Genomic DNA, 19,979 nt, shown 5'->3' on the forward strand with positions numbered 1-19,979 from the left:
CCAATCCTGTAGCAATTCGTCAACCGACATAGGCTGACCCCTCCAGCCAAAAATATCAGCTTAAGCATTCTACACAAACCGCACCAAAACATAGTAGAAAAAGATATTATTGGTAGTCTCAATCCCCCCCACAAAGTACACAACATTCGCTTCCATGCCAATACCTTTTTTTAAGTTGATGACCTGATTGAATATGATCTTGAAATAATTGCTAAAGGAATATTCTAATTTTCAAATGCAAAAAACATTTCCAAATCTGGATAGCCACTCTATGCTGCATACCCCCGGTAACCAAAAAATTATACAGCGATTTGGTAGTGAATTTCTTATTTGGTGATAGAGCCCATTACACACCGTCCATCTCACCCGTGAGATGAACTTCATGAAGTAAAAGTTGCAAAGAATTTCAATCATGCAACTCCAAATCACCAAAACTCCTTCTAAAATCTATGTTTCAACCTCCTACAGCACAATCCGCCACCTTGACAGAAGAGTTAGAACATACCTCATACAACCTGGGGAATTGAATCCCCAAAGGAGTGTAGTCCAACCACATATCATTCCAAAACTGAGTTAGACTACCGTTTTCAACTTTATGAATAGCACCCCATTTGAAAAGATGCTTAACTTTATGTAATCCTCGTCAAAATTGAGATCCTCTAACACCAGAAGATAAGTCCCCCTCAGGCATATATTTGGCTTTTAGGAGTGTACACCAGTCCCCATCCTCATTATTATACAATTTCCAAATTCATTTGGTGATCAGACATGTATTGAAAATTCTTGTATTGACAATACCAAGATCTCCTTGGTCTTTTGATCGACATACTGCAGTCCACTTCATCATATGTAATTTAAAATTTTCAGACCCCTCTCTAGAAAAACTGAGCTCTTATAGAGTCCATGCGTTTGTGAATGCTAGAAGGGACCTTTCAAATTCAAAAGTATGTTTCAAGCATTTTCGTGCAAGACGCATGAGCAGTTAACGAAATTGCTGGTGCTCCAAATGTGTAAATTTGTGTCAGCGTGTTTATGAGTAGGCCGAATTGTGCGCGGCACAGAATAACCAAAGGAGAGACTCGTGTACCATGCACTCGTAAGACAGTTGAGTTCCCATCATATACACTCGAATTCAAGGATGATCCTACGTTTGTAAAAATCAAAACAAAAAACTCCAGTTCGAACAAATAAAGAAAGGGCAGAGCTCTCATAAGATATTTGAGCAGAGCACGATGAAAGACTACTTAACAATCTTCACACAAATATTCATCAATACATTAAATAGCAATCTTCAGGCTGGTTACCACAAATAGTTCACAGTTCACACAGTACAGAAGCTAGCAATGCGGCGTTCCGCGTTCACAACATCACCGATACAGTACAAGTACCTAAAGTCCACAGATCAGTGCAACAGTTTTTGGATGCATAATGGCGTTAACAGTATCACCAAAACAGTGCAAACACATGGAATACTCCAGGATATTCCTTGGTGAAATCAAACCAACGTCTTAGCAGTAAAACATGACACGCTTCACGTTTTCCTTGAGAGCAGGTAGAGGCCTGACAGCAACATTCCCAGCGGCCCTGCTGCTGCGTGCGCCACCTGGTGGAGGACCACGGCTCGTCGCAGCACTCGCTATGGACCCACTGTCAGAAGTATCTGGCTCCATGTAAAAGCGAGCTCGGAAGGCTGCCAGATGAGCATAGTACGCAGGAGGCACTGCAAGCAATTAAGCACCTGTAAACATTTTGTTTTACTGGAGTAGCACCACAATAGATTAGGAAGGCAAGAAACTGAGCAATGCTGACGATCCAGGGGCTCAGTTAGCTAGTGGCTCCAAGGTGCGAGCGTTGCCACTGATCGAACCTGGGCCTCACCGGGGGTTTTTTTTTCCACAAATAAAAATCCCTGCCTCTCACGTGTGGAGCCAATGGAATTTGTGACGTGGTCGCCTAGGGACGCGAATGTGTAGTCTTTAGTTCTTGGGTGTATGCATGGTTGTGTGCGCGGGTGAGTGTGATGGTGTGTCAGCAATTCAGCATACATGGTAGCTGTACCCAGTTGAGAGGCTTAAAAAAACTTTCAAGTTGAGCTTACCAATTGACACAGAACGGGTGCACCTTGCGTACCTGCAAAAGTTGAAATGATGTTTAATAGGAAGTTAAAGAGTGCGTAGAAAATAATGGATCGATGGAGCAGTAAATATTACGTGTAGCACAGGTTGTTTGTGAGTGTTTGCAGCTCATCAGCTGTAAATTTATTCTCATCCCACAGGACATGATAATGAGCAGGGCGGCTTGTTCCCTGAATGGATGCGAAATTCAAATCAGTAACCATCAGATCACGTCAAGTGATAAATTGAAGAGCAAAGAAAAATCAACCTGAATGCCAGCATGGCTACAAAGGTAGAAATCAAACTCAGTAGGATGGCAAATCTTTGAATCAACCACAGTGCCTAAATTCGATCAAAAAACAGTTCCTGGTCAGACTCAAATTAGATATGCTAGCCACCACCACCCCCAACAAAAAAAAAGGTGCACAAAGAACTAACCAGGCAGTATGTTTCCACTTCTATCAACAGTACGCTGATCATTGTGGTTATTAGCAAACAACCTAGTGTGATGACGCTTCTGGACCACCACAAAAGTAACTGGAGGCTGGTAATTGGGCTCCAAGGAAGCACATGCCTATCCCCATGGTTTCACAAGTCAGGTCAGAGAAAAGGTGAAGAACATTGTCAAATAAATGCCATCAAATTACTAGTACCTTTCTAATGGCATCGAGTTCATACAACAAAACTTGATAGAACTGTCCCTCACTGACACCGTCCCTGAAATTGAAATTTGTTTAATACATTGAGAATCATGATCAGAAAAGATCAAAAGATGCCCATGCAAGGATAAGAACCTGTAGAATATGATCCTCTGGGGTTTCTGTCCAGTTGCCCTCTTAAAAGAAATGAGAAGTTCCCTGCACAATCAAAACAAATTTACGCATATAGCAGCATCCAAGAATGGAGAAGTGAATAAATCCCATTATCACAATAAAGATCATACTTGATCATGCCACCAGTTACTGTCCCTCTTTGCGGATCTTGACATACTTTGAAGAGATCCTGTATCAATTCTTGGCGATGGGCTTGGGCACTCACTAGTCCAGCATACTTGGTGACCTCAGGCCAGTCTTGAGAAGCAACAACCTAGGAAGGAAAGAATATAGTAAAAAAGAAGCTTGAAACTTCCACAACAGGAAAGCAGAACCTCTGGCTTATCTTCACTGTAACTAGTGCTGAACTTACAGCTGCAATGGAAGGACTGGAATCTTCTCCAGGATGGGGATGGGTAACATCAGCACCAAATATAATGGTTGGTCTGTCACTGACAAGGGGGATTCTCCTTGTCAAAGCATCTACAAGAACAGTGTTCCTTCCCCCGACCTGAAAGTAGGAAAACCGTGAGAAAACTAATGATTCAAGTGAGTTAAAGATGGAATAGTGTGGAGACAGTTTACCTTAACATTTATTTTGAGGGCAACATTTGCAAGATACTGCTTGCTCATCTTGAAAACATGTTTGGTCAGACAACATTGGGAGACCAATCCAAGATCAGTCTCACAGATCCTTTTGAGATCCCCTAAGGAACGAAAGGAATGCTGATGAAAAATGTATTCACAGACAACGTTCAGAGTGTCTTTAAGAAGAGAACATACCATAAAGAGAACCATTATTGTCAGGCAGTATTACAATCAGCAGATCAAGTTCCCTGCCCTGTGGTCTCAGTATGTTCATCGCATCTTGATAGCGCGCCTTTAATGCTCTTTCAACATGTTCAGGCCTTGCAGTCACTGGGGGAAGCACAGGTTCAAGTGCAAAGTCCTAGAAGAAAAAAAGGACTATGAAGGGCAAACAACCAAAGAGATAAATAGATCATATATCTTGAAATGATATTTGGAGAACAAAGAAGGTCATACCATTCCAGATATTTGGCACATGATAGCCAGCTCATGACAGAAACCCCTAGCGGCACTATCTTGCACGTTCCGAGAGAAGTTAATACACGCCCAGTTGCTGACTCTGCCACCATTAACCATTTTCTACCCAAAAAAGAATACACAAGAAAAGTTATGAGTTTATTAAACCAAACAACAAAAAGGGGGTATGCATACAAAGGGCAAGCTAAAGGTAGAAAATAGATGTTATCTAGGTTAAAGTATTGACAATGGCACAGTATAAGCCAAATGACTAACTTTGCAGTGGACGTGTGGTATAAAAATTGGTATTAAACTAACTACCCACGAGAGTAAAAGCAAGAGAGAAAAAAACAGATAATTCAGAAATTCTTGATACAGCTTTCGGAGTAAAAAACAAAATTTCTCCCTGCCAAAATGTTCCTATATGAAACTAGATAGATCCTGGAATTTTGAGGTAAGGAGATGACAAAAACAAAACTTGAGCTTGCATAAACACTACAGTCATTAGTAGCTATGACTATGAAGCTTGCATAAACAAGCTTATCTGTTGTATTGCTCATTGCTGACACGCTTAAAAGCAGGTTATCAGCTCCTAGAGTGGCAGCTATATCCCAGCTGCTAGGCTAGCTTGCCGCTTTATGTTTATCTTGCAAAATATAGCATTTAATTTAATTTCGGTATGGTTTTCCCCTAATGCTACTATAGGGGGGGGGGGCTGATTACAACTGAAGAACTCACAGGATGAGTGATTTATCTAGATTTCTCAGGACATTCTTAACCAAGCATACCTTATTCATCATGTTCCATTGGCCAACTCTTGGCAAGACATCCTTCTCTCTGCCACTATCATGGTATTTAAGCTAATTACACAAAAGAAAAATTCCACATCAGTAGTCGCGTACAACATTTGCACAAATATGGAAGAATGCTGTGATGCTGTTACACGGCAGAAGAAAAGTCACTTACCCTTGGGGGAGGCAGAACACGAGCTTCAACTGCTGCAAGACGCTCATCAATTCTTATGCCAAATTCCTGTGCATATGGATCTTCATAGTATGCATTGTGATGCACAGTCTGATCCAAAGAGGAAAGGAGAAATTAGGAAGTTATTTAGAATCATCAATTCAGCTGATTAACCTTGGTGAATACAACAGCTAACTCAAATGAACAAAAGCAATAAAACCTCGATGTTCTATGATATGTAATCATTACAGATACAGCAACAATAATGATAAAACAGATGGGACTTTTCACCAGAAAAATACGATTTACAAACATTTTAATAGTCAAGTGACTGTTGCACAGCCCCTATTCAATAGACCTATCCCAGAGATCATTTCAGATGCACAAGCAAGTGTTAACCATCGAAAAAAAAAGATGAGAAATCACAATAACCAGTCATGCTGTAGTGCCCCTAAACCCTAAAGAATGATCAAGCAAATGTGTATGCAGGGCTTCCAAAGCTAAACCCATTACATAGGCTAGAATTGCAGCATGCTTGAAATCTTGAATTCATGAGATATGCAACATAACTTGCACCAAGAAATATGATCAAAAGTCACCTGTAAGATGTCCAGCTCACGCTCTTGAGGGCGCTGACAAGTAACTTTCAGTAGAGCAGTGATTTGTTTCTCATTGAGCCGCTTTGAGTATCGCTGTCCTTCGACTATCTTACAAACCTGATATTTCAAAGCCATAAGAAACTTCTGATAATATGCTGAAGCTGGATGTAGCATCCAGAAGTCATTTGAACAGATAACCACAATATAACAAATCAAGCTCCATAGAGATCGTTGAAGAACTAACCTCCATAGGCAGATAATTTGGTCTTTGCTGATTGCCCACTTGCAAGCAAGGTAAAGTCGTGTGCTGAATACTAAAACCGTACGTCTCCAGGAAGTATTGCACCACAGTCTTCACAGTACCACGATCATCAACAGGGAATCTATCACAGAAAAACCAACAGAACCACGTCAGTTCATAATCTTTTATGCTATTATCTCACGTAAGCAAGGGATGACACACGTACGATAGCTCTCTTGTTGCTTGTGAAGTGAGGCCAGAAATACGATATTTCCTGCGCATGTTTCCTCGGTGTGTGACCTCGACCTTCACACCTCTCAGGGCTTTTTTTATCTACAGATGATAATTTTAGCACCAACTAAAAGCATATACCAAAGTTATTATTAAAAAGGATAGGTAATGAACCAAACCTTCACACGATCAGAGTCAGACAATGGTCTAACTGAGATATCTCTGTTAAGAAGCTGAGCAACAAAATCGATCACAGGGAGAGGCTCGATAAACGCAGTAGAGGACATATCTGCAAGAGCACAAATAAAATGCTAAGACAAGAGCAACACTGATACCATAAGCTACACCCACAGGCCTTCTGAACTAGAATGCAGTGTACTACTAACTATCCTTGCCATAGATCATGTGTGACAACTAAAAGATAAAAAGTGAAAAATCAAGGTTGGAGTAACAGTATCTAACCAATATTTAAAGAGAGGCCCATCTGCGTAGGCCTTATGCTTTGGTAAAAGCCGCGCCAACTCTCCAAACCCTCACCAAGTTGCTGGCGTCTCCCTAAGTTGGGAGAATAAAATGACCTACCAACAGGAGAATACCTACACACGAGAAATACTACAACAGTAAAGGTTTTTTAAATAAGGATAATAACTAAAAAAAATACAACTAGCTCAAAGATTACCTGGCAGTAGGCAATTCACGTAGAACAATGTCAAGCACTTGAAGAGCTTCTTGAGGAGCATCTGCTTGCCTTCCAGCTAGAAACATAGCCAGATGGTGGAGATCAGCACGGGCAGCAAATTTGATCACCACCCTAAATACCCTCTCGCGCCTTAAAGGGATGGCAGTAGTCAGCTGTCAGCGCCGAATTCTGTATATGTTCTAAATACAGACACAACAGCAATGCCATACCTTTGACCGCCTTGGCCACCAAGACTATCTTCCTCATCTTGCAGGGTAATTTCAAACGTCCTAGAAGTAAATGGCAATGGTCCAGCTGTATAAAGGCTCTTTCTTCCATCATATGCAGGTAGACGCCCACCCAAATGGGATTGTCTATACAGTGTTACAAGCTCTCCCATGACAGCACGATTGACACCGCGTGAAGTAACCTCAGGCGTTATAGATACCTGATGACAATAGATTGGTGAACAGAAACCACAATAAAAACTGACAGGAACTACTTATGAGGCACTTACATCGTATTGGTGAAGGTCCTTGTCAGGCAGCTCAGCAAAGAAATGATTAGCCTTCACAATGCACCTGTCCCCATAAGTGCCCTTGCCAGGGCGCAATGGGAATCGAACCGATTTGCTTGATGCCGGTGCCACTTGAATCTCTTGGCTCGTGGGAGTCTGACCACGAATAGCAAGTTGCTGAAACTGTTGTTGGACTTGTCCAGAGCTCACCTCTGCCATAGGCTGTGAGGATGAGCCAGGTCCCGATGGGGATGATGAAACCACCGGGGCTTGATACTGGACATATGGGGCTTGGTGCAGCTCGGGAACTGTTCTGGATGGACCTGGAGGAACATTTCGTCCAACACCACCTCCCCTATGCCCACCATAGTATGGCTGTTGCATTCCACCTCCTCTAGGGCGTGGACCACCACGTCCCTGTCCCTGTCCCTGGTACTCACGCTGATGATACTCAGGTTGCCGAACACCTGGGTGATGTGACCCTGGCCCTCCACGGCCTTGATAATGTCCACCACGGCCCTGGTGCTGCCCACCACCACGGCCACCCTGCAGAGGCACCCAACCACGTCCTCCCCCATGTTGCTGAGTTCTCTCAGCTTGCTGTGGGGGAAATTGTCCAGAAGCTCCCGAAGCCTCCCCAGAAGTTTCTCCAGAGCTGCCAGGGCCCGTTCTTTTCTTCCTCACCATGATGGACGCTGGGATGACAGGAATACATCTAGACTGTGAGATTATAAAAAAAAATCTAATATAACATGAAAAAAGATACAATGAATAAGCAAAAATTTATCAGAAGAAACTCAACATAAAGAAAAAGATAGGTGGAATGAGCAAAACTTGTCAAGGAAACGAACAAGTTCGTTTCTCACATACAACTAAACGGCACATCTACCATATCCCAAGACCTAACATGGAATGTAACATCTGCAGTTTATTCGTGCAACATCTAGTTTAAATTTCGACATCCTCATCAATCACCACCAAGAAGCAAAGCTTAATAAATTGATTCAACTCAAGTCATATAAAGAAATATGGTAAAAAGATGCAGGACAATGTGTATGAAAATGCTTCAAAATAGATTAGTACCACATACAAAAGAAAACTGCTAACTGAATTTTTGCGGAAAATTTTAAACAACAGAAGGTTGCATGCTGAGGATAATTGCAACAGCTCACGCAGAATAAAGAAAATGTATCGTTTCAGCGTAACACAAATAGAAGATCAGCTTTTACTTTGAACAAAATGAATCCAGGAATTGTTAAAGCAAACAGAGAAACACGAGAACTACAACATGGTACAAATTTCTGCCCGTGGGAAATGGACCAAGTTACCATCACACGATAAAAGGGAAAATTATGTAAGCATGAAAGAAGGGGAATGAAAGTTCACAAGTATTTGGAGATAAGACTTAAGTTGGGGAGCTGATGCTAGTTTCATTGACTTTTAGACCTTCTTTGTTTCTGTGATTGGTTGCGAACCTCTATTTAAACAAAAAGTGGGCAAGTAGAAGGTTAGTAAAATGTAAGTAAGAGCGTATCATCCAAAGTACATTTTATTCATTTCAACACGATAGCATAAAACAAATGTACAGAAAAAAATAAGCAGAATCAATCAGTCACCTATTCGATAGTAGAATAAAAGGTATCATACTTTTATTCAAAACAGATAATCTAGGTGATACACACACTAGGGGGATGTACAACCCACACCAGAATACCAGAAGAAACGTATGGATGAGGAATATGCAGAACCTGAAATGAAGCACTACAGCTATACATGAAATGATCAGACCTGCTACTAAAGACTTCACTTCTGTGGCATTTTTAAGGTCATTATGCTTCTAGCTGTCGCTGTTTAATAGAACGGCGATCACAACAAACATTTTGAATGCTACTACTAACACTTTGATCAAATTACCAAACTATGTGCAACTTATGGGCGCTCAATGTATCCGTGAGTCTTAGGAAAGTATATACTTTTTGCAATCAGGGTCGAGAGTTGACCCCAAGTGCAAACATCAAACATTGGGTGGAAACTGATGTCAAGAGCACATCCGCATTCTTGGCTGAGGCTGCAATTTCACCCATGACTTAATGATGCATAGAAACGAACCCTCATTTATTAGTCAGAGATAACAACAAAAGGAGCGCCATAAAACCTGAATAATCACACTCTCAGATATCAAGCTACAGCAGCTAAAAGTTAAAACACACATAAACAGAGTGGTCTTTATACCGTAAGGTAGAGCTAAATAATCACACAGGCATACACGCATAAACAGCAGAAGTAAATAAGACCAAATTAAAATGTTGAGACTTGAGAGTATCAGGCAAGCACTTCACCCAAATATAAGCACTTGAAACCGGAAAGAACAGACCTATCTTATCTCACGCAGCAACTCCACGCCTCCCATGCAACACTAGCGCTTAGCCCAAACAAACATTCAAAGACGATCACACAAATACGAGCAAACCGTCAAGACCTCGTCGGCTCAGCTCACGTCGAGCTACATCCGCCCAAATCGACCAACAGACCCCGCCAAATCCACCGGCACCCTCTCGAACTCATACAAGCACCAACACCGCCGAACCGCAGCAACCCACGCCCCGAAACGATCGAATGCTAGACAACCCCCCAACGGAATCAGCGAGGCAAGGTGGAGAGAGCAGCAGATCTAGCAGAGAACGGGAGAGATACCGGAGCAAGCTCAGCGGACGACGGCGGCGGCGGATGGGAACGGAGCGGGAGGGCTGTGCTCCCCACTCCACTGATAACGCTCGCTACTGCCGCCGCGCTGCTGCTTGGTGCTCCCCTGCGTGTCCACCACCACCTCTCCGCCTTTTTTGAGGACGGGGAAGACGACGGCCGCTTGTGGTTAATTAGCAGCAGCAGTGCGGCACGCTGGGGAAAGCGCCGAAGCGAGGGCAGGGTGCCCGTGTCAGGTCAGTTCCCGGGGCCGTCGGGCCCGGCAATCCGGAGCGAGCCCGTTTTGAGTGGGACTAGCGGCGAACGTGGGATGCCACTGACAGGGTGGGGCCAGTGCGGGCTCCGCCGGCGCGATTGGCTGGGAGCGCCTCGGGCTAGTGGACGCCGCCGCTGGGATTAGTGGGGCTAATCAATCGTTTAGAAGCAAACGACATGGGGCCCGGGTGTCAGAAGTGGATAGTCGAGCCTCCTCGCTCTGTTGTTCCCCAGGGCCCGGGGGACGTTTCGACTGCTGATTGGGTAGCCTCGCCTTCGTGTCCCGTGCGCACCACGCGACGGAGCAAATAGCGAGTGGAAGATGCAAGAGCACATCGATCACGGTGAGGAGTTATCAATGACCGCGGGTGGTGGTTCACTGTTACTGCCATCCCGTTTTGCTTAAGCCTCAGGCCCGTAAAAGGAAAAGGAACGGGTCAACGGGCGCCACTCGATGCAACGGCCACCCTACCGGATCAACGGTTCAGATCGGTTCGCTGACCGGCCAGTGTGTGGGGCACCACCAAACTGTATGCATCACACGCTCCTCCACGGCTCCACTCACCCGCCGTTCTCCACGGGATGACACGATGAGCCCACCGAGACCGCGGGCCCAGCACGCAGGGAGGCAGTTGTATTGTGCGCGGGTGGCTTAAGTTCCCTGTGGTGGATAGGTCACTGAACTGCAGCTGGGGCCGTACCGGGCGCGCGGCCAGCCGTTGTCCTGCTAGGCCCGCGGCCCGATGACGGAGACGAGTGGAGCCCGCGGCGCAGACGGCAGATAGGGGTGGGGGCCCCTTTCGCTTTCGCGCCTCGCGACCAGGCTAGGCCAGTGCCCAGTGGGCTGCCTCGGGCCTCACGACCAGAATCACCCGGCCTTTCTCCAAAGCCTCGCAGTACTACGTCCCTATCGATTCGAGGCTGTTGGCTACGCCCGAGGTACAGGTACCATGCTCTCGTTCGCGCTCGCAGAGCTGCAGACTTGCAGCGCAGGCATCGTGCTAGAACCGGTATCGCTACTACTGTATGATACAGCGGGTATCAGTCTCTATCGCGTCGTACGCCGCACCCTACGTCCTTTGGTTTTGGTGGACAGGGCGTCTCCGTGCTTCAAATCAAGGGGCGCACAGTGAACAGATGATTTGCTGGGCGCACAGTGAACAGATGATTTGCTGGGCGCACAGTGAACGTGATCGTTCAGCCCTAACTCAACTCAAGGACTGTAGTTCGTTGTTACCATAATCTACGCAAGCAATGAAATTCGTCCGCTAAACTGAATATTGCTGACGATATATCTCAAAATAAAACAGTATTGGCATATTGGTAGACATTCGCCCAACTTACCACCTAGGTAGCTACGCTGCATGTTGCTAGCCTACTAGTGGACAAGGATGTTTAGACGAAACTCTTGCTTACCTTTCACTAAACAAAGGCTAGCCAACAGAATCAAATAAGACCATTCCAACTATATTACTTTTACTTTTTTATTATTCTCTTTATTTTCTCTTTTTTCTATTCTTTTTATTTTTCTTTAATTTTCAATAGCTTCATTTCGAAGCGATTCATGAAATAAAGGATCGAATCCTATCTGAGAGAAGATCTTTCTAGAAAATCCTTTTATAACAAAAATCGTGAAGAAAACCATTGAAACGCTAAAGTGAACGAGAATTGATACAAAGATATTCTCGTTCGCGAAAAAAATCCCTTGAAGATGTTCTAAGCACATTTCTTCCCGGCCTTACTAGATTGGGTAGAAAATTCAACAATGCTTTGAACCTCACCTTTGGCGGTGTGCTTTGACCATGTTTTTTTTGTCTCTTTAAATTATGCACCATGGTGAAAGATTGTGCTAAAGTAAAATAGGAGTTGTTATGTCGCTGGTGTACAATTGAGCTTAGCAACAGTGACATATTGTGGGTTTGTTTGGTGCGGATTGTACACGTGGGGTGAAGCGATATCGATGCAAAGTATGAGGTCCACCGTGGTGAAGTGTTTTGTTGCACTTGAAAGTCCTTTATGTTGACTAGAGGGGTGAATAGTTATTTCTAAAAATTAAAACTTAACAGCGGATTAAACAGGGTCCGAAAACTCCGGACAGTTCTGGATAATCTGAGTACCAGAGTATCCAAATTGACTCGGATTATCCGGACAATACAGAATCTTCGAAAACTAAGTAAGCTTAAGAGATTCTACTAGAGATTATGAGCTATCACAGTGACTCTAAGATGGATATATTCGATTGAACAATAGAGGCACAATTAAATACTCACAAGCAATAAATTTAAGGTAAATCCTCAAATAGCAATATGAATGAATAACTTGCAAAAATTTAAATGGAAACAAGATTTAAATCCGAAGTTCGGCCACCTCACATAGAAATACTTACGTCTCTGTTGCGGAGCTCACAAAGAGCCAGATCTTTTCCAACCCTATCCTCTCACAAATGATCACAAAGATCAAGCAAGCGCTCTTGCTCAAATTGAGGATAATACAAACTACTCGTGGCACTCCACAGCAATTGAGTGCTCTACGGGTGACCTCTTACCGTCTAGAAACACAAAGCTTCAAGGGAAAAGATTTCTTTTTGCAGCTAGGTAGGAACTCAAATGTTAAAAGGGTTTCTTTTGATCTCTTGCTCAAAAACTCACTCCCCAATCTAACTCTCAAAAACTTTGAAAAGATTGAGCACTGGAGAGTTGGGAAGGCTATTGAATGCACTAGAGAGAGTAAATGAGCTGGTGGTTCAGCAAGCATTCAATGAAAGGGGGTGAAGAGGTATTTATACTCTTCCTCCAAAAACTAGCTGTTATTGTACAAACTAGGTAGACTCGGAGTCTCCGAGTTGCACAGAAAACCGCGCACCTAACTTGTCATAACTAGCCATTACATTGACCCAGAGTATCCGGGTTCACCCAGAGTCTCCGGGTAACAGTTAGAGAAAAATCAACTAGAACTCAAGTTCAGAGGATGCCCGGAAGCATTAGACCTTGGAGACTCTGGACCAGCTCGGAGACTCCGGGTAAAAACCTTCGCTAACCGAGAGTCTGTCTCGGAGTCTCACTCGGAGACTGACTCCGAGGCTTCAACATCATTTGGAGTATCCAAACGAACTCGGAGACTCCGAGAATTTAAATTAAATCCTAACCGAGAGCTCTTCACAGAGACTAACTCGGAGTATCCAGGACAAATAAACTTTCTGAGTATCCGGGCCATCCCGGAGACTCCGGGCACAAAAATAACGCCTAGTCGAGTGCTTTTCATGGAGACTCTCTTGGAGACTCCGGAACATCTACCGAGTCTGGAGTATCCGGACCAATCTGGAGACTCCGAAACCAGACAAAACAGCCCTTTAATCCCGGTGTTCGTGAGTGATGGTGTCTCTCAAAAATTGATTTTCATAAAGCACTTTGAGCATTGAGATACTAAAAAACTAAAAAACAACTCTCTTAATAGTACGATATTTCTGAGACTCAAAATTTAAATTTAAAAACAGTTAAAATCTAATAGTCTCTTCATGTCACTTCTCCTTTCTTTTTGAGGGGCATAAACATTTGTTATCCTTTTTCAACTGTTCTAACACATGTTTATACACTTGATAAAATTATTAGTCACTTTAATCGTTTGTCATTAATTATTTAAAATTTACAAAAAGACTAGATGCACTTTCAGCACTAATAGTGCAATGAGCTTAGCAATAATGATATGCAACATGCTCCATTGTTTATAGGATGGTGGTGGTGTGCTTTCTACAGTTTGTGTTGTTTTGCCCAATCGACACTATGAAAACGATATTGTGGTAGATAATATTTTGTTTTTAGCTATGTTGTCCCAGCGAGTCTCCGCTCATATGTGGTGTTGTAGTTTCTTTTTTTCTTTTTCTTTTTTGCTTTGGCTTGTATTGTTTGGTACATTTGGTGCTGTGGCTTTAAAAAGACCTCACCCTTGGATGATTCAAGATATTTTTTCAAATAAATAAATAAATAAAAAGAAGTTTTCTCTGCACCGGCAATGTTCATTTGCCAATTGCCACTTCGCCAGAAATCAAACTGTATGATTTACTTTTCAATTATAGAAAAAAAATCTATTCTCGCTAGTTTTAGCTCTAGTTACCTTTCTACTATTGCAAATGTCCCTTCTCTACTTTTCTAGTATTCTTTTAATTTCTTTTTGTTTGCCACTTCCTTAGACCACAACACCATTCCCCATCAAGAAGTTAATGATGAAAAGGAACAAAAGTTTAGATAACAAAGAAGAAAACAAAAGATAGTAGAAATAATAAATTGAGCAAAACTTTTCAACTTTCAAGAAAATTGAGAAAATGTGAATAGAAGGAAGTACAGACATAGTTGAGTAAGAATGAAACAATGTTGGTAGTGCCACCCTTGTTTGAGGGTGCCTCTCACGAAAACTCAAAACTAGGTTTCGAAAGCGAGAAGTACTAGTTGTTTTGAGTTTTCTTTGGTATTCTTTTGCTTTTTATTACAGACATCATAGTATTTTTCTCTATGTTTGAATGATCTGTAACGGAGTGCCAATAGAACAGAAGGAGATGGTGTTGTGGCAAAACAAAGGAGGTGCATTTGCAATAGAAGACAAAGTTCGGGCTTAAATGAAGGACAAATTCCTTATTTGCAACCGAAGTTATGTGAAGTGCTATTTTTGTCACTACTGACAAGGTCGGTCTTGATCCATCTGTCAGTCAATAAGACAATACTCACTTCAACTCTAAATATAAGTCTATTTAGGTTTATTATAAGTTAAATATCTTTAGTTTGACAATTGATAGCTAAAATATTATATGGGTTGATAATATAGGGTTGATATTACTAGGTTCATCATGAAAAATACATTCAAAATATATAACTCTTTATACTTAAAATAATATATTTTTGGATCAGATAGGGTAGTGACATAGAAGGGATTTATACGTTTTTTATGTGGCAACTAAAAAGTATCCCCTGATGAATGTCAAAATGTTTTTTTTTCCACATTTAAGACTTGAAGGACCAAAGAATACAGAAGCTACAAACCTGCCTGGTACGACCGTGCAGTCTTGTGACCGAAAGGACCATTCTGTGCTGCAACGAAATCGAAGAAAGACTTTTACTCTAGAAATGAACCATCGAGAGTACAATAAAACAAACCGGATGTTAAAGAACTAAAGGGCGTGTATGGTTCATCGACAAATAGTGCCAATTTTCGGGGCAACACTTTGTTTGGCGCCATAGTTTTTTAAGTGTGTTTGATTGTTTGAATAAACCAATATATATGAGTTGTGGAGAATCTTAGTGTGATGTTTGATTCATTGAATTATATCATTTTATTTAGATAAGATGATTCAGATTCTCAGAATATACTGAGAATATGTTGTATTGAGTCGAACGGCAAAATCGGCCGAACAACCCCGTATATGTCCTGTCAACTCTGCTTATCACTTATATTTAGTGATGATTAGTAACTATTAATAGTTATTAAGGATTTTTAGTTAAACATTAGTTACAATTAGATATTATCAATCATAAATAATTATTAGTATTATGGGTATTTAATGATGATTATTGACAATTTAAGTTATGATTAACTGAAATTAGTAATGATTCTACTAATTAGCATAGTTTGTTGATAATAATAAGTATAAAAATTATTATTTCTGTAAAATAATTAAGTTATATATGGATATAATATATATCTTTTTAAGCAACTATACACATTTTCATATCATCTAATACATCCAATCAAACAAATTCATATACAATTATATACATCTAATCAAACAACTTACTTATATCACATCATTCAAGATCATCCCATCCATTCATCCTATTTAATTTTATTCAACCAAACAAACACTAACTTAGATTATTGTTTAGTTTTCTCGTACAGCGGTGGCTTGCTGCAAATTCCTTAGCTCTTAGCCCACGTGTCAATGACATGCTTTTTTGCCAATCTACTCCACAAGTGGGTTTCAATTTTATTTGCCATACTTTCTGTGTCTACTATACTTAACTTCAACCAGCAACAGATCCACAAGGAGGTGAGAGGGCTTAGCCTAGTAGAAAAAGAAGAGTAAGGGGAGGAGAGCCTCCAATAATAGATCTAGAGCCATAAAATAGGGATTTTTCCTATTTTTTCTCTTATTATTTCTTCTCCTCTTCTTCATTTTTCATGCCAAAATTTAAAAGGGGTTTGGATGCTCTAAGTGTACTCAATATAATGGGTTTAAGATGTTAAATATCTAATTATATGATATATACGTACAAGAAATACATTATATACGGATAAAATATATCGTATACCTGCTTAACAACTTTGATATTACAAACCTAAATTTACTTGACTCGATACTCTAGAGATCATAAAGACATATACTATGAATATCTTGATCGTGTTATTCGACTTGAGTATAACTAGTATTTACGTTGGATCCGACTGATTTGCTTGGTCGATAACATGAAAAACTTCCCATCGAATATGGTATAGAGTAAGACATATGCCAAGACCCCTTAGAACAGAGATCCTGACCCATAGAGAGAGATATGTACAACTCGACACAAGCAACTCAAAGAACTAGCAATCAGATATACTCGACCACTTCAACTCTGTATTAATCTAGATTCAATCTCTTCTATTATAATAGATCTAGCCACATTGCATATTCAAAATAGTTCATATATAATATAATTCATATTTAACGTAAGATATTACTTCAACTAAGAATCTAAACCTATCTTATTTTCTACTCAATTTATAATCTCAAAAGTACCTTACTTAATTACAAACATATTATGTTGGAGAACTTTGCCACCCAGCGGATCTACACTTCGCTCCTACGTCCGCCACTCTTCAGCTCTGGCAAGGTTAGATGTTCATGAACCAAAATCATAAGAACCCGCTATTAACTTATTACGCTATACATGGTTCAAAGGACAAATTAACTGCAAGCGGAATCATGCGGTGCTGTGCCTCCTTAGAGTAAGAGATGAAAGAAGAAGAAGGCCTTCGCCGACACGAGGGTACAGCGGGCCCCTCGAAGTCTCCCGCTTCCAGTCCTGGATGGCGCGACGTAACCATTCGAGCGCAAGCGCCCGGCCCAGATGGTTTTGCTCAGCCGTCGCGCCTTGTGCGACTGACACGCGGGCCCGTACCGCCTGCTCCAGACCGCGTCCAACGACCCGTGAACCTGCAGGTGGGGCCATTCCAAGGCAGTCGTCGCCCGACGTGTCAGTCGGCACGGCCCCGGCCCCGCCCCCGCGCTCTAGACCGTTCGGAGCCGCTCACGGCCCGATACGTGTCCCACTGGGTCGCGTGGGCCCTACGTGCACGACGGCGTACTACGGGTGCACGCACCTCTGGTCTGGTGCTGTGTGTGCTGCTGTACTGCATCCTCGCCTATAATGCCGTGGGCCCGCCTCCGCCCCGTCCTCGTCCTCGTCCTCGTCCGCGTGGACTTTGCTACACACACCACAATTCCCACGGGCCCGGGCCTTCCTGGCCTTGTTGCGCTGCCAGCCGCCATGGCGGCCCGACCGCCCGAGGCGAAAGATCCAACGCCTCTTGGATAGCACGATAGGCACGCTACTGTTTCGTGCCACAGGTGCCGAATGGATGTCGCTACTGCGTGCTTTCTTTTGCAAAAACGTAGTAAAATCAGGGAATGATAAGCTTTCTTGAATGATAGGCTTTCTTGAGGTGAGATCAGCTTGCACGAAGTTAAATATATCCACATGTGCATCATGCATGAATGCGCACACTCGTCCAGCTCTAGGCATGCATGCATCGTGGTAACCCAGGGTAAAATTGAAAAGACGATCCATGGGCGTGCTTGAGCATAAGAGCGCTGTTAAAGATTTGCCTTGTAGCTGCACTAACAATGACATTAGGGGCTTAGGGCGTCTGAGCGTGGTATGCTTCTGTTTGTCTGACTCCACAGTTGTTTAGGTCTGGCTTTGTCTCTTTTGTCCTGGCTACCAAGATGCTCGGCAAGTGTCTGACTCGCTACTGCATGCATTCACCGCAACCGCAAAGCCACACGATTTGCCCCTAGCACCACTAGGTAACCGCCGACTGTTTACAGGTTCAGCACAAACCGAAGGGCTCAAGTAGAACGATACGACGAGCTGTTTTACTCGAGGGTGGGAGCTAAACCGCTGTAGGCAACTAAATGCAAGCCCAATCCACACACGGGCACGACCATGCAAGCAGCACCGAATAGCGCGCTCAACAGGAAGCGACCGACGAGCGAATGCAATTCTTGGCAACGGTCAAAGGAAACGACCGGCGTGCACGAGCGAGACAATCATGCACGCAAAGCTGTACGATCCGACGGGACGACACGAAGAACAGAAGCGAGGAAAGGCAAAACCGCGAAGTTGGCACAGGAAAAGGTCGCCGAAGCGAGACGAGGATGCGGGCGGGGGAGAGGACAGGGGGCATACCTTGATGGGGGCGCCCGTTCTCCACGCGCATCGCCATGTCAAGGTCACACATCGCTCACGCCGCGCGCCCACGCGAAAAGCGGAAGCCGGATCGTCGCCACCTCGCTGCCGAGGGTCGGGTGGAAGATAAAATTTTCCGTGTGTTGGGATAGGATGGATCGCGAGCAAGGTGAAGAGAGCCGGGTCTTATTGGTGGCGACTGGCGACCAAGGCAAGGCAACAACGCTAGCGACCAAGGCTAGGGGGGTGGGGCTGCCTCCACCGGTCTCGTCGTAAGCAAAAGATATCGGTGATGTGCGGGCGAAGATATGCCCAATTATTGTTCTGTTGGGGCCAGAAAAATATTGCGCCGGTGCAGGCGGTATGTGGATTCCATTTGAGCGACTGCTTTGATGTGGATTAGCCATTAGTTCGTTAGCTGATCCACGTGCTGCTAGCTTCCGTTGGATGAACTTGCGGTCCCCTTCTCTCCAAATGGGTTGCCAGTTGCGACTACCGCCCCTGTTCTCCATTACAAACAAAAAAGCATGGTTGGTAAGGAGGAAATCTTTGCTATATAAGGTGATCCGAGTTACCAGCTATATATGGTGCATTGAAGTGACCCAACATTTGTTATATTAATAAGATTGCACTGAGCCCTAAGGGTGCAAGATAAAAGTGCTAGCAAAGGCTTATATATAAAGTAAATACTTAACATTTTGGATAAGATTTTATCAAACTTTTTAAACTTTGACATGAAAAACTTTTAAAATATTTGTTTCAAAATATGAAAACTATATATGTAGATTTAGCTCGAAAATACTTGCATGACTCATAAATTTATCAGATGTTATAAATATATTATAGTAGAAAATAGATGTCAAAAGTATATATTAGAGATTGTATCATATCCAAAATATAAAGTATTTTTCACTGGATAGAGTATATATAGAATTAGATCATTCATTTGCTGAATTGTGATCGGAAGTGACATGCAGGTATTTCTCACTAAAAAGTATGCTGCGCAATTTAGAATCCACGCGAGTTGCAGCCGATGACCTGTTGGAAAGGGACTAATACAGTTTTCTGGCATTTCATCCTTGGCGATCTTTGTCAGCTATTTTCTGGCATTCACTGTAGTTCTTTTGTCGGAACGGAATCTTCCAAGCGAATATGCCCCGCGGAAAATGAGAAAATATATTCGTTGGTGGCACTGCATTGTCTAGGATAAGCTTTGAAACGCTGTTCTTGCTGGACATCACAGGGTGTTTCATGATTCATTGGCCCCATAATAAAACTCGAGAAAAGATGAAATTAAAAGGAGACCCAGAGAGGCCTAAAGATGAGGTTTCAGAAAGCCCACGACGAAGAAATGCACAAGCCTACGATAAAGAGAACGACCCAGTA

At 42.8% G+C, this 19,979-nt stretch overlaps 1 protein-coding gene across 3 annotated transcripts; it reads right to left on the reverse strand.

Moving 5' to 3' along the window:
- Nucleotides 1-1,253: 1,253 nt before the first annotated feature.
- LOC133887877 (protein argonaute 1B-like) lies at nt 1,254-18,822 on the reverse strand. 3 transcript variants are annotated; one of them, XM_062327870.1, is made up of 24 exons: nt 18,594-18,822; nt 15,189-15,236; nt 7,201-7,895; nt 6,914-7,131; nt 6,684-6,833; nt 6,467-6,600; nt 6,184-6,293; nt 6,000-6,106; nt 5,777-5,915; nt 5,533-5,649; nt 4,937-5,044; nt 4,759-4,830; nt 3,971-4,093; nt 3,710-3,875; nt 3,512-3,633; nt 3,300-3,437; nt 3,058-3,200; nt 2,909-2,971; nt 2,768-2,831; nt 2,553-2,688; nt 2,383-2,456; nt 2,211-2,305; nt 2,099-2,130; nt 1,254-1,720 (listed from the first exon to the last, which is right to left on the reverse strand). In XM_062327870.1, exons 1-24 carry the CDS (start codon nt 18,643-18,645, stop codon nt 1,509-1,511), a joined length of 3,318 nt encoding a protein of 1,105 aa, XP_062183854.1. In that variant the 5' UTR covers nt 18,646-18,822; the 3' UTR covers nt 1,254-1,508. The 3 variants fall into 3 exon arrangements, with proteins under 3 accessions (XP_062183854.1, XP_062183855.1, XP_062183856.1); XM_062327871.1 differs by lacking the exon at nt 15,189-15,236 and having other exon boundaries at nt 18,594-18,821; XM_062327872.1 differs by lacking the exons at nt 15,189-15,236; nt 18,594-18,822 and adding an exon at nt 9,895-10,159.
- Between the last annotated feature and the right edge of the window lie 1,157 nt (nt 18,823-19,979).

This window comes from Phragmites australis, chromosome 13, assembly GCF_958298935.1.
Source record: "Phragmites australis chromosome 13, lpPhrAust1.1, whole genome shotgun sequence".
In the NCBI taxonomy this organism is placed as follows: domain Eukaryota; kingdom Viridiplantae; phylum Streptophyta; class Magnoliopsida; order Poales; family Poaceae; genus Phragmites; species Phragmites australis.